Source organism: Triturus cristatus, chromosome 8 (assembly GCF_964204655.1).
Source record: "Triturus cristatus chromosome 8, aTriCri1.1, whole genome shotgun sequence".
NCBI lineage: Eukaryota > Metazoa > Chordata > Amphibia > Caudata > Salamandridae > Triturus > Triturus cristatus.
This window is the reverse complement of record NC_140591.1, coordinates 271,439,913-271,455,500: the sequence shown is the minus strand read 5'-3', so window position 1 is coordinate 271,455,500 and position 15,588 is coordinate 271,439,913. Positions and strand designations below refer to the sequence as shown.

Below are 15,588 nucleotides of genomic sequence, written 5' to 3'. Positions count from 1 at the left end.
TGATCACCGCCTCTCTGGTGGTGCCTGGCAAGTTTCCCCTCTCCCCCGCCTCCGTATACATCTCCACTAGTTTGGGGGCTAGTTCATCCACGTATGCAGCGTAGAATTCTTTGGGGAGCCCGTCCATGCCCGGGGTCTTTCCTCTGGCTAGTTCCTTAATGGCTACTCGAACTTCGTGTTCAGATATTACCGCTCCTAATTGGTCCGCGTCCTCTTCTGTCAGGGCAGGCAGAGGGAGGTCTTCCAAGTAGCCCTCAATTTCCCCCTCCCCCTGGGGCCCAAAGCTCTTGTAAAGGTGTTCGTAATAGTCGCGGATCCTACGGTTGATGTCATCTTGGCGGTATAAGGAGTGCCCTTCAGAATCCACCAACTCTATAATAGTGGTCCTCCTGCGGGTGGGGCTGGCCAGTCACGCCAGTAATCTGCCCGCCCTGTCTCGCTCAGCGTGTGTCCTATCCATATAGGTCTGATAATCGAAGCACCTCAGCCTTTCCTCTTGCACGGCCACCTCTTCCGTCGCCTCTAGCAATTCTTGGAGGAGTTCTGGGTGTTCTGGGCGGGGGAGTTCCACCTCCCTCAATGCACGGTCAGCCCGTTCTACGTCGGAGAGTAGCGTCCGCCTGAGCCCCATTGACATTGCCATGCACCGTCCCCTGATTATCGCCTTGAAGGCCTCCCACTCCATCCGAATCCGTGGACTGTGCATTGTCGGTGAAGTATGTCACGATATGGCCCCTGATCTCACCTAGGAACACTTGCTCCTCTAATGTCTCAGGTTTAAGACGCCAAGTGGGGATGGGTTGCTGCTGCGTCCCCAATACAGTCGGGTTAGTATCGGATTATGGTCCGACACCGTTCGAATGAGATATTCTGTGTCGTGTAGGCGTGCATGGACATCCGGGGAACAGAGGAAGGTGTTAAGTCAGACGTGTAAGTCATGTACATGTGAGAGGTGGGAGTATTCTCTATCCTGTGGGTGTGTGCGACTCCACGTGTCCACCAACCCCCAGTGAGCTTGCCAGTTCCTAAATGCTCTAGCTACCCTGTTGGCCGGGGCACCGCGAAGTGGTGGGTGAGACCGGTCATGGGCCGGGTCTGCAATACAATTAAAATCCCCCTCCCCCCCATAATAATCGCCCCCTATATGTTTTCACTGGTGAGGGCTATTTCTCTTTCAGTGGGGTTTGATCAGTTGTTATAGGTTTAAACCTAAAACCCCACAGCCTAATTATAGTCCAAAGCCCAGTGTGCTTACACATCATCCACAGATACTCCTAGACTGCAGTGTTAAAAGCTCATTCAATTTTGTGCATTACTGGCGTCCATTTCCTGTGTGCAGACAAGAGCCTGTTGATGACATGTCTAATGTCTTCTTCCAGTTTTTATTTCACATTATGGGCCTTATGTACAGAGCTATTTTGTGGTTGCAAAGCTCCAAATTGCAAAATCAGGGCCTTTAAAACTGCAAAATAATGTTTGTATATGTACAAAACCAACACTGTGATTAAGTAATACATTACTGAATCACAAAATAGGTTTCTGATTACATACTGAATTGCAAATTGGAAGGGGCGTGTTTTAGGAGTCCTTTCCAATTTGCGATTCCTTAGAGTTTGTATTAATAGTTTGCAGCCTTTATTGCGATCAAAAACCATTGATAGGTTACCATCACCTCAAAGAAGGTGGTAACAGGACAGAGCCCTGCAGGGTCACGTGGTGCAAGCGCGCGGGCTCCTTTGACTGATCGCGCGGTGGCTCCTCCCTCCATCATGTCAGCGCTGCTGGTGTACTTCTGCGGCAGCATCTCCGGCGGGTGCGAGGACTGAGCGCTCTACGCCCTCATCGTTGACAAACTGCAGCAGTACGAGCGCGTGCTCACCGAGCACGTGGCCTCCAAGTGCCTCAGCGAGCGTGGTGAGGATGCTGTTCAAGATGGAGATAAGGTCATCCACGATCGAGATTTGAAGTGGCTGGAGCAAGCCGACGTGGTCATCGCAGAGGTGACACAACCATCTCTTGGTGTTTGATACAAGCTTGGCCGGTCTGTGGCCATGAAGAAGATGATCCTGTGCCTTTTCCGGCCCTCTTCTGGTCAATGTTTGTCAGCCATGATACGTGGGGCAGAAGACAACAAACGCTTCTTTGTAAAAGATTACCAGGAGCAGGATATTGAGAAAATCCTGGAAGAATATTTCCGAGCCACCTTCCCTGACGCCCTCGCGTTGCAGCTATGAGACGATGTTGACTGAGAGCCAACGGTCTTTGTTGTGTTTTACCTTGGACCAGAAGGCATCCACGTTGCACTGCTTACGTGCATACTATGTTTTGTATATAATGTTAAGCATTGATTATATTGTTATTTTGGTTAGTTCTGACAAATGTATTTTTGTAATAAAAAATTTAAATTTACTCAAAAAAAAAAAGAAGATAGTAACCCATTCACAATCAGGAAGGTCTCTGTAAGGGTCCCTTTCCTTTTGTGAATTTTGTCCCAAATTTTTTTTTAGCAATAGGCAGTGGTCTCTGGCGCCAGTGCTTACTCCTTAAAATGTTTGTGAAGTTTTTCTTTTTTTAACGCATCTGGTTGTCCTTTCAAAAAAATGGGCTACATTTAAGGGAAAAAACTATTTGGGTTTAAATCTATTTTTTTTGTCGCATGTGTATAACGAGTTAACAGTTTACATCGCAAGAGGAAACCTCTCTGTTTAACGTTGTAATAATGCAACGTTTAAACCCCTTTAAGAGAAAAAGGAGAGAAAGAAGGAAAGAGAAACACACCCCACCCAATATTCCCTCCCGCCTATCCATCTCCAGTACCACTTGCTGTGTGACATACGGTGTCTGGGTATTGTGGATTGCTCTGGGAGCACTTTTTGTATCAAGTTGCATCTAGGTCTATTAGACGTAGTAATCGCTGCTAACATGGGCCGGTCAACTCTCTGAATTCCTTAGTTAATAAGGCTATGAAGAGAAGCCACAGGGTTCTAAATGTATCGCCCCGTGATGTGAGTGTAAGGGTGAGTTTATGAATCCCAAGGACATCCGACAGACGTTGAAATCAAGTCTGTCTGATGGGCGGCTCCCAGCGCTATGCTGATCGGGTGCCCTCTGCGAGATGAGAGGGGGTAGGTGAGAGGATTTGGGAGGCCTAGTAAAGTATATGATGGGAATCTATGGAGCTGGGTAGAGAAGTGGGTGTCTATATCATCTGAGACCCAAAACGCTGTGACCCCCGGGCAATCCCAAAGTAAGTGTGTGAGCATGCCCTTTGCCCCACATTAACATCAGCAGTTGTCGCTGCTATCTGGGTTCCCCCGGTGAAATAGCAGTGGGGTTAGGTACCAATAGGATGTGATTTTTACGGCTGTGTCAGTGCTCGCTATGTTGTAAGTGGTGTGTCGGGCTCAATGGAATATGTCGTGCCATTCCTTCAAGGAGAGTTGGCGGCCTATTTCGGATTCCCAGCTTCTGGGCTGGGGATCTATCATAAGTTGGTGTTGGCTGGAGTAGAACGTATATCTCCGAGATAAGGCGTTTGTCTGCTTGTTTGCCTAGGGGCCATTTCTTATAGGGTTTCAGTGACCTTCCTGCTCCCTGGCGCATCGATGGATGCATTAGCCAGTGTCTGATTTGGAAATATTGGAATCGTTCATTTTCGGGAATGGCATAATCTGTCTTTAGAGCGTCAAAAGACACGCAGAGCCAAATGTCGCCAGCTGTTGGCATACAAGAGTACTGCTTGAGATATTTCCTGATCCAGTCTGACTCCTGGGAAATATTCAAAAGGTGAGGAATCTGTGGTTAGATAGTCTCTACCAGAAAGAGCTTTACTGAAGATAATTTACTTTTGTTCATTCGTGTAGCTTGAACACACGAGATCACCCTTATGACCCTTGGTGGCTACTTCTTTGTCCTGGGTACGAGGGCCTTTAGCAGACAGGCTTAACTTAATGACACGTGTGTATAGAATTTAAAACACCAATAACAGTAAATAAGTAAGACACAACACAAAGTAAAAATTCAACATAATTCATAACCATAAGAAATATTTTTATGATTAAAATGACACCAAAACAATAAAACTTCAATGTAGACAAATGGAGATATGAATTTTTAAAGAATGAATGCTTTCGAGTGCCTAAAAGCCAAAAGCGCCAACTTGGGACATCTAATCATGCTTGACCGGGACAAAATCAAAGTTTCAGGCTGACTGCAATGGAGTGCTGGTGGATACAATGAGTGGTAGGGCCATGTCAAGTTTTTACCTTCTGACTTAGTCACTTTTTTGGAGCTTTTTCTCTTAACGTCAAGTGAGGCTCCTCAGCAGGCCAGGTTGCGAGTCGATGGTGACTTGCTTCAACGTGATGCATCGATGACCTTTTGGAGGTCTCGTCAACCACGAAAAGCTCCGGAGCTTCAGTGGGGCAAAACTGAATTTCAGGCAGAGTCGCGGTTTGACATCTCCGGCTTGGCTCTTGACGACGGGTCAGTCACCTTACGGAGCTTTTTACCAAAAATTCCCCAAGTGGTCTCAAACTTCTGGATCTTCTTCCAGAATGTCCTTTCGGAGTCTTAAAGTGTCCACAACACCAATCCAATGTTCCATAAGCTCGGAGTTGCTCCTTGGGAAGTTGGTCTACAAGGCACACTATGCACCTGGCCAAATCCTTAAAATTCCAAGTGAAGCTGGTCAGCTGAGTTTTTCTTGATACTCATGGAACTCTTTTAACTTGCTGCTTTCAGGGAATCCACTCTTTAAACTTTCAAAGCAAGGCAAAGTTCTTTTGGTGAAACCCAAAGTGTGCAGGTGGTGCAGTCCTTATGAGTGCAGTCCTCGTAGTGCAGGCCAGGGGTTCAGCAGGGCATTCCTTCTTGTTTGTTTCAGGCAGGGATCTGAGTTGCTGGGCAGCTCTCCCATACTTATCCAGGTTTCTGGGCTGGCAAGCAGGGTGGCACCCCTGACCAATGAGGTGCAGGGTGCCACCTTCTGTGATGACCGCTTCCCCTGAAGTGTGCAATTCCCTTGTCCCAGAAAGCAATTTTCCACAAAAATCAAAATAGAGAAAATCTCTCCTGGATCTTCTGCTCTACCTAAACCCAGCCACAGGTGTGGCTAACTTTCCCCTACACTGCCCTTCCAGCTCCTCTCCCAGTTCAATTACAGGGGCTTCCATTAGACTGGGGTTGTGCCTGGTTCCTATCCTCTCTGTCTTTCTCGCTTTGAAGACCAGTTTGGCTACCCAGCCCCTTTCCTGTCCTGGCATCTACAGGCAGCAAATCTCCTCCCACCAGAAGTTTCCTTTGTCTCAGCCCGAGCCACATCACACCTAATCAGGAGTTGTTGGCTCTACTTGTCAAAGGGTAGCCAATCAGAAGAGGCTACTACAGGGCTGCATTTGGGTACACCAGAAAAGCAAGCTCTATAACTTCTTTTCTGATATAGTTATATTAAATCCAACCATGGCAAGTTGTTGAATTCATTCTGACTATTATTCTGGCACTGTGAAGTATCATTTTAGCTCACTTTTGTCACTAGTTAGATGTTATTAATGTTAAATAAAGACTACCCACGTTAGGCTATGGAGCTAACGTACTACAATAGGGAGAAACGAAGTTGGTAGTGTTTCCATCACCAGGTCTTATAAAACACCATTTATAATGTCCCTGCTTATTTGAACTTGCCACCCTACCCTTGGGATAGACTTTAGGGGTGCCTCATATGTAAACAAATAAGGTAATTTAAGACTTTAGAAGTACTTTATATTCCAAAGGCGAATTTTGGGTATAGTTTTATTTTAAAAGCGGCCTGCAAGGCAGGACTGGCTATTAAAATGTCAGTCCAATAAATCTACTGGGCATCTAAACCTACATGCCCTATTGTATTCTATGGACTTACAGGTAGGTTGTCAGTACCAATTGTAATTATACCTAATTACCGTGGACCTATTACACAGAGCACATTCCCTGGGTTTGGTTAGCAGTTCCCATGGATCACAGTCAGAAACCCAGTATCTAGTAGTCAAGATGGGGCCAGAAAGTGGGGGGGGGGAGACACTGCAAAAAGACCTGGTTTCTCACACAACCATTCTCTGCCACCCATTCAAACCAACCAAATTACAGTCACTCAAAACCATTGATGCCACCATCCACAGCAACTCAAACTATGAGTTACCAATATAACCACTCATCCACAACCACAGCCTACTAGCTGCACTCCAGGATACTACTCACTGCAGTCTCCCCACCACTTGCTCAGGGCCACACATGAATGCTAATGAGTGACAGTCGCTCAAAGATCAGAAATCCATTTAAATTCACAACCCAACACAATTCTGTGTACATTTTGCACTGCATGCCTACAATCTCTGACACTACCATTTACTTCTAGTACGCTACACACTGCCCCAACCCCAGTACGCTTCAACCATTAAATATAAGCAAAACACTCAAGGTTGTGATACCATTTAATGGATTAGACAGGGTTTGTGTGTTTACAAATCTGCCTCTGCATGTGTGCATGTATGTGTACTAGTATATGTCGCATTGTGCCTCTCCCCAACACATATCATACTCATTGGAAGGGCCTAACCTCTCTTCTTCAACTGCATATAACCATCCTTCAGAGTAAGTGAACTGTCCCTCTTTACCTAACTAATATCACACTTGTACCAAGTGCAGTGCCCCTCTTGAACAAGCAACCTTTAAACAGTGTCCGTGCAGCTCTTCCCCAAAACAAATGCCATACTTGTAAGTCGTGCACCATTACTCGAACTATCTTTGCCCCAAAAAAAATCATATTTATACCAGCTGCAGTATAGGTCGTAGACAAATAGCACACTTTACCCGGCTTCACAAATTTCACACATGTAGTAAAGTGCACTGAAGGCCTGCGCACTGGGAATTTTCCGGAGACGAACACAGCACAAAGTACCAATTCTTTTTGCCTCGCTAGCCACACTATTAGTGAAGAGAGGCATAGATATGCACTGGCAAGCACATGGGGGACCCCCGATAGCAGCCTGGGTGGGAGCAGTGAACAAATGGGCAGCATAGGAGGAAGAAACGCTGTGGGAGGAGGAGGTAAAGGGGATACGTAAGCACCCTATATCCATGGAGTGGACCCTCTTGCTCCATCAATTCAAACAGCAAACAATACCAGGCGGTTCGGACACCCCGCCACACACCTCGATAAACCCATAACCACAGACCCCGATTGATGGCACACAAGATGGTTCCCACCCACCAGCAAGTGCATAACGGGGCACGGCAACACAATCATCCCCATACTACGCCAACCAGATAGATAGCGACGGCGGAGCAGGTTCCCGACCCATAGACACTATTCACAAGTTCAAAAAAGACATGCAGTAGCCTCGAAAACCCGTCTGACTCATATACCCCGAAATATAAGAACATTATCAGTCAGTCAGTCATTAAGTCTTTATTTCGATTTAAACTCATGAAAGACAAATCCATAAAAAATCCAAAACTATCAATGTAAGCAAGTTATTTGACAAAACATAATGGTAAATTTCATAAACATCAATGGGAGCAAGTTTATACATTAAAAAAGATGATATACAAGAGGATAGCAGATCCACAATGAAAGGATAGATAAATATATCATAAATAATTAAAATTACAAAAAATCTCTAAATTAAAAAAAAAAGGCTCCCACCATGGTATATATAATCATCATAATTACATTATAATCAAAGGTGCACGATACATGATATTATTCGCCCCCAACAGCATACAAGGAGACAATTATCATTGCCTCCTCTCCTTTGCACGTATAACCCACATCCAGCTTAAGAACTTGGCAACGGCAATCACAATGGATTCATTAGTAGCAGTTTTTAGGATCCTTAGTGCTTCGCTGCTTAACCTAGTCCCCAAGTTTAAACAGATAGGTTTTAACCATCTGTGCATAGGAGTTTTATAAGCTGGACAGGCAAATAAAATGTGTGCTAACGATTCATTCTGCGTTGGACAAAATGAACATTTTCTGTGGTTCAGGGTGTGCCATTTACTAACAAATAAATTAGTGGGAAGTGATCCCACCCTAAATTGGTGGTAAAGTTTCCTGTCTCTAGTAGAAGTGATAAGGTCCCAATAATTTTCATACTCCACCTCATGCTTATGTTCAAAGTAATCCCTGGATAATGATGGTCATGTTAAGGCTGAAAAACGCTTCGTTTTAATCATATTCCAATATGCTGCCTTATATTCATTTTTTGCAGGAAAGGGTATTTTGACGGGATTTACCCACAATCTACTCATCCCCATCTCACAGAGAGTGATTTTTACCCGTCTCAGCCATAAAATGTTATGTGTGCTGTCAGCCTCCTTAACTTCCAAGAGTGCTTGTGCGTACCTAGACAGCTCTGGGGTAACCCAGAGCCTTCTCCAGTACGCCACCGGTCTAAATTGTGCCATATCTTCAATAGAATAACAGCCAAGATCTAAAAATAGGGGCAATAAGGGAGTTGACTGGGGAAGGCCAGTCAATGCCCTAAAAATTTTATTTTGGGCTGATACTAAGGGGGCTAGATTGTCGAAGCCCCACAATTCGGCCCCATACAAGACCGAGGCACTAATTTTAGTATTATATATTTTAAGGACTGGAGCAACAGGTTTAGTGTAAGAGAGACGCTGCTCCTTCAGCAGAGCACCTGACAGTTGAGCATGCCTAAGAGTCAATAATCTAATCTGAGGCTTCCAACTAAGTTTACTACCAATAGTTATCCCCGAGTAAGTAAAGTTCTGAGTCTGTTCCAGGATACCTTCCTTCATTTCAACTCTACCATTAATATCCTTGTGTTTATGTAGGACCATAAATTTCGTTTTCTCTACATTCACTAAGAGATCGTGATCCTGACAGAACTCCTCAAATCTCTCCAGGGCAGACTGTAAACCCTTCTGTGTCTTGGAGAGTATCAAAGTATCGTCTGCGAACATAAGCAACGGGATCTTCAAACCTGCTAAGGTTGGAGCATCAGTAGGATAGTTCTGGAAATACTGGACTACCTTGTTGATATACAATGAAAAGAGGGTTGTGCCAGAACGCACCCCTGGCGAACCCCCTTTTCTATAGGCAACCTTTGTGTGACACTCCCCTGCATATCCCAACGTACCTGCGCATAATTAGCATCATGTAGGGTAACCAAAAGAGCCAATATTTCAAGTGGCATACCTAGTTCCAAAAAGGTTCTCCACATTTTGGCGCGAGGGACGAGGTCAAAGGCCGACTTAAGGTCGACATAAGCAGCTTAAATAGTGCCCCCGCCTAAAATTACCACACACCAATAAACTAAGATAAACCTAAAAACCTGGTCAATAGTACTAGTACAGGAACGGAAGCCTGCCTGAAGTGGTGACAAAATATCAAATTCGTCCATCCAGGCCTGGATTCGGCTTAGTACCATCCTAGCTGAAACTTTCTGTATGCAGTCAATGAGACTTATAGGCCTATAATTACCTGGATTGGAGCGGTCTCCTTTCTTAAAAATTGGGAGAATTACTGCTCCTGACCATGTATCGAGCATAGATGCTCCACTGGCAATAGCATTCACAAGGAGCTGAATGTAGGATGTCCAATTAATTATATCATGGAGGAACAGATCCGCCGGGATGCAATCCAACCCAGGTGCCCTGCCTCTAGAGACTGATTTTAATGATGTTTCCACCTCTTTCTTTGTAAAATACAGAATAGGTTTAACACATGGCAATTCAAAAATTTCCTGTGTGGGGTTCGTAGTTGCAAACTGGGCCTTATAATGAGAAACCCACTGCTCAGGAGCTACATGGTTCACTGGCACACGGCTCGATTCACCCCTACCCCATTTCACGAGATGCCAAAAAGTGACCATGCTTCTCCCTGTACAAGCCTTGAGCAGCTCTGCCCAGTATTGTTCGTCCCATTCCTTTTTAGCTTTCTGTTGGGTCAACTTGTACCCCACCCTTGCCTTTCTTATATCCCCCTGGTTCTTAGATCTTATTGCCCTAGCTAGAATACTATAGGCTTTTCTACATGATTGACCATACCAAGCGGCAGCCTTCGGGCCCAAATGGGTCTGGTTTTTTTTGGCCATAGTAGTAAAAAAGCCTTTGAGTTTATTAAACAAATCACTGTGGACCTGAGAAACCTTTAAGTTTACCTCCTCTTGAGTTGCACAATTTTGAAGAGTAGCTGTTGCACTCACTACTAACTCACTCATCTGCTGTAAATGCTCTTCTTTTTTAATAACATTATTCCATTTAACTCTCCTTGTATCATTAGTTAAATATGCTTCTACATATGCAGTTCCAGGCACCTAACTAACAGGAATAGTAATGCCTTTGAGCTGCATGGAAAGAAATAGGGGGTTTTGGTCTCTCTCGGTCCGCTCCTAAACTACCATATCTACTAGGGAGGGTCAAAGTTCCTTGTTAAGGAAAATAAAATCAATGCGACTACTTCGCAACCCATTGTTAAAGGTTTGCGAGCCCTGCCTATCAGAGACGGACCTCCCATTAACAGCCCTAAACGGACCTCCCATTAACAGCCCTATAAGAACATTATCCCAGTTAGACCTCCCCAGTTAGTAATCCCATATCACAACCAGTAGTTAACACACTGGCAACAAAAGGGGAAGGAGATATTTCCATATGCGAAAGGACATGCAAAGTTGAGTGACATCGTATATAGCGGCACTTACACTGTGTATTCCGAAACTCTCAGACTGGAGCTGTGACCACGGTTCCGCAGATCGGAAGCACGTGTAACAATGTCAAATTACATGTACATTCATGCAATGTGGTTCTCATATGAAAATGTTAATAAAAGTTCTTGACAAAAACAAAAAAATGTAGTAAAGTGCACTGTGCCTTCTTTACCAAATGCACTACGGCGCTTCACTAAATGCACTCACCAATATCACACTCAGAATAAGCACTACATTCTTGTCAAACAAATTGCCCACTTTACGTGAAATGCACCTCTTCCCACACGTGTGCACTGCACCTCTTCTAACACGTGTGCACTGCACCTCTTCTAACACGTGTGCACTGCACCTCTTCCCACAAGTTTGCACTGCACCTCTTCCCACAAGTTTGCACTGCACCTCTTCCCACACGTGTGCACTGCACCTCTTCCCACACGTGTGCACTGCACCTCTTCCCACACGTGTGCACTGCACCTCTTCCCACACGTGTGCACTGCACCTCTTCTAACATGTGTGCACTGCACCTCTTCCCACACGTTTGCACTGCACCTCTTCCCACACATGTGCACTGCACCTCTTCCCACACGTGTGCACTGCACCTCTTCCCACACGTGTGCACTGCACCTCTTCCCTCACTTATGGTAAGTGCAGTACCTCTTTTGTTACATATGGTCTTACAACCCTAAACCCTGGCCTCATCCGTTAACAAGTTGACGTTCAAGAAAGGACTGTGAATCGATATCTAAAGTAGCCCGGCATAGTGGCTTTGTCAGTGTTTGAGGAATGTCGGTACTAGCCGTGCTTCTTTCTTGTACATTCACATAAGGCGTCTATGTAAAGGTTGTATCTTCTCATTGTCTTTTCTTTTTTAGACGGTTGTGTTCATTGCTTGTTCAACCTTGACCATTTATAGCGAAAGCGGGTGTAGATGGTAGGTGTGGCATGATGAACTCTTTCAAAAGAAATCAAACAAAAGAAGCATTCGAAATGGGCAGCTGCGTCGTGATTCTGGCCAGCGAATCTGCGCCTTCGTGGATTTGTTTGGGCTCTGAAGTCATTAAAGAGATAAGTGCCTGCAGTTTAATCTTGTCCATTTTCTTCTTCTCGTCGCTCGCTCCCATCCTTTTATTAGCCTCACCTTACCCCGTAAAGCGCGGGAAATAGTCATAAAACCTTCAGAGCTCATTCCAAGTCTGGTTTCTGCCCATTAAACAAGGGGACGCGTGGAAGTGTGTCCAGACCCCTTTTATGTCTGTTAATAGATGCTGAACCGTCGGTGCTGCAGTGGAAGCAGGTGCGGTCTATCGCTGCAAGGATGTCCGTGCTCAGCAGAGACCTGCCCTCCATGGAGGGCAGAGCTAACCTGACCCCGGAGGAACGTGTCGGTGAGATCTCTCCACATTGCCCGCCCACGGGGAACACGTTGCATAGCCCTTACCTTTCAACAAATGTGTGTGCTGCATGGAATATTATTATACTTCTAACATTGCGGGGAGTTCGTGTGGCTTGAATTCGTATTTAATTAGATATTTTGATAACCTGATGCTTTCTGATTGATGGTCGTAATTGAACAAGGATGCTAAGTGGTTCATGAACCCTTTTAAGAAGGGTCGGCTTTCTTGGAAGCCAGAGAGAGGATGTTGGCATTAGGAGGAAGAGGGGTTGTAGCAGAGGGCATTCTAAGATGTGACTGGAGTTTATAATGAACATGTTGACGTGCTCCTACTAGAAGCAACGGCTGAACCTCTTTGATGTGTTTTTAAGGATTTAGCTGCAAAACTAAAGACTCAACTGGAGAAAGCCCGGGAGATCAGGGAGAGCCGAAAACAGACAGCCCGTCCATCTGCAGCGACTGGGAAAACCGAAGCAGCGGTAAGAAAGGTTTCTTTGTGTGTATGTGTTTGAACATGCTCTGCCGTTATAATAGCTGTCTTTTTGTTTGTATACAGCCTCACTCCCCTTTCAGGTGGATAGTAGCACTAGTTGAAATGTAATTGGGCTGGCTAAATTGTAGGAAGCTGGCCTTTTTAGGTGGTAGTGCCAATGTAAGGGTACTCCAGGCAAAAAGTACCCTTAGTGGTTTACTGGGCTTAAATTAATAATCCCAAGTGCTTTATTTGTGGTAGAGTAGGTTTATCAGAGACTAGTGTTAAGCATTTGTTGTACACACAGAGTCAATAAATGAGACACACTCTCAAGAAGACCAATTTAGAAAAAGAATACATATTTTTATATAAATTTAGACCCCAAGATTGGAATCAGGTAAGTACTTTCGGTGTTATTCATTTTTACAGTAAGCAAAAATACAGCAGAGTAGCGGTTTTAATGTACGAGCCTCGAACGTGGTAGCGTTATCCTAAAAGAGAAACACACATTTCATACATATACTTCTGAGTGTTTCTGTTTCTCATTAGCCATCCTGCTGGAGGAGGTGTGAACACCTTCCTCCGGAGCAGGCATTGTTTCTGGCCTCTGAAATCACGAAGTCTCACCTACAGGGGGTCAGAAACGTGGCTGTGGTGGCAGACTGGAGACTACCAGTCAGCCAGCACACTACAGCATTAGTAGGTTTTCTTGGGGCACCCCTTAGGTGCCCTCTGTGTGCATGTCCTGATAAATCTGATGCAGTCATCCGTATAGATTTACTGAGACATGATGTTTGAAACCAAACATCATTTTAGTGCATTATATAGCTGGGCATCTCGTAATGACCAGTGCCCAGTACATACCTTTAACTTGGCTGCCTGATCACTTGCAATCCCTAACAATGGAACAAGGTATTATGGGGGCATATCTGCACATGCAGATATGCCCTCACATATATTATAATGCACCCTGTCTTAGGACCCTAAGGCCTGCTGTAGGGGTGACCCTTTCAAGAAGAAAATGAATAACGGTGAGAAATAGGAACACCATAAGCATGCCTCACTCTCGAATAGATCCCCAGGGATTTTATCTAGTCCCGGTATTTGTTTGGCACGATGTCTGTGATTACCTGTTAATTAAAATCACAGCTAGGGGCAGGGATTTCTAACGGGCCACCTCAGTACTATCCTACACCTCCCCTGTGCCTTCGATTGATTGTCCCAAAGTCTCCTGGTTCTTTAAATCACTATCCACAGTGGTCAGTTCTACTTTCTGCACATACACGCTGGAGAAGTGGGTGACCCAGTCACTGGTTAAGCTCTTAGTTTCTATGGAGCCAAACCCATCCCTGCTGTCAGAGGACACCAGGTTCTAGAAAGCACGATGATCTTTCTACCTAGCAGCTAGGAGGCTCACCTACCTACCACTCTCCCACTCTTTTAGCAAGGAGCACCTTGTAACCTGAATCAAGGCCCTGTCTTGCATTTTTATTTCTTTGGCCAGCTTGGACTTGGCATCTCTACAATGTTTTGTTGTACCAGGTCAATGGGCGCTTTCTCTCAGCTACTCGCTTGTACTCACCAAAAAAGCCCATGATGAATCTCCGAGATTGCCCCTAGTGGTGCTCCGGCTACCCAGGCCGAAGACAGGGACACCACTCCTTCTATACCATCGGTCACCAGACTATAGAGCAGACTGAGGGTCCCCTGCAAATTCTCCATGCTACTCCATTTGACCCTACGTCTGTTGCTGGTGACTCTCCATTTTCTGCCTAGTGGCTCTCCTGGTTGTCTGGCTGGCCTTTAATATTTAAACTAAGCTTGAGAACTAGGTAATTGTGGTCACTATCTTGACGGGGCATTGCGATCATGGCTTCCAGATTTAGCTGTAGGTTAAGATCCAACAATATGTAATCTATTAAGCTAGTGGAATTTATGCGATTAAATGTATGAGTGCCTGTCCGGTCGGAGTTGGTTCTGCCATTTCAGGCTTGTAATCCCCGGTTTAAGATGAGTGCATTGATTTTTACTGCAGTGGGTGTCAATTTATTAATCTGGAGAATTTCAAGGGTTGGAACTGACCATATGTAGTCCTCATAAGTGAGGAGGGCTGGGATCTCAGAACTCAGTGGTTTGAATTGGCAGTTTGTCACCCCCCATGACTTTCCTGGCGTTGCGTGGCAGCGCAGCTAAGTGCGCATTTAGTTGATCAATTACAACAGGATCCTTAGTATGCATGGCAGATCTGCAATACACATTATAAAAATAATACGTTTTGCCCTGGGTTACTGATAGACTGATGCATGGTCGGTTTGGGGAATCCACCTTAACCTTTCTCAACATACCTTACATAGACGTCGTCACCCATATTGTAAGTCCTCCAGAGGGCCTTCCGTTCCCAGCTGTTACGGCTTCCTTAGAGAAGTTAACATAGCATGGATGGCACAGGGGTTGCAGGGACCAAGTCTGTTGAAAGAGACTGAAATCATGCTGCTCTATATATTCACACCACTCCAGACTGACTAATTTGGAGGCCAGGCTACATTCCAAGCGATGAGCTTCATCTGGGTGTCCGGAGCAGCAGCAAAGTCCCTACCCTCCACGCCAATCATTAGGTTTGGTGTGGCGGGGCGGACCGTCCCATCAGTGCCTGCTATGTGGATTGGCAAAATAGTGCCGTTCGTGTCCTCCATAGAGTTTAGGCCATCTTGGCTAGGATATGAAAGTTTGCTGGATCTCATATCTATTTAGCCTTTGTCCTGCCACTATTGGGTGTGCTATGGGGCAGTCGATCCTTATGCCTTGGTGGTAGTCTATGTCCGGGGACCCCACTTTTCTGCGCCCCTTGCCCAGTGGAATCTCATACTCGACAATGGGGCACGGGCCCTGATCACCCCCTAACGCTGTAAATATAAGGGACAGAGTTCTTAGCAGACCCACTCTCTGTACTGGATGAAGTGGCACCCCCTGTTTCCGATCTTGCCTCAAAAAGGCCAGGGGCTATCTTCTGTCTTCCA

The 15,588-nt window shown here is 45.3% G+C and overlaps 1 protein-coding gene and 1 pseudogene across 1 annotated transcript in view; both read left to right on the top strand.

The window, feature by feature from the left end:
* The window catches only part of CWF19L2 (CWF19 like cell cycle control factor 2), a 926,849-nt gene that overhangs the window by 424,865 nt on the left and 486,396 nt on the right, over positions 1–15,588 (top strand). The window contains exon 10 of the mRNA XM_085621485.1: positions 12,471–12,578. Coding sequence (XP_085477611.1) covers positions 12,471–12,578 — 108 coding nt within the window. The remainder of the gene's footprint in view (positions 1–12,470; positions 12,579–15,588) is intronic.
* On the top strand, positions 1,770–2,234 carry LOC146801959 (5-hydroxymethyl-dUMP N-hydrolase pseudogene; annotated as a pseudogene).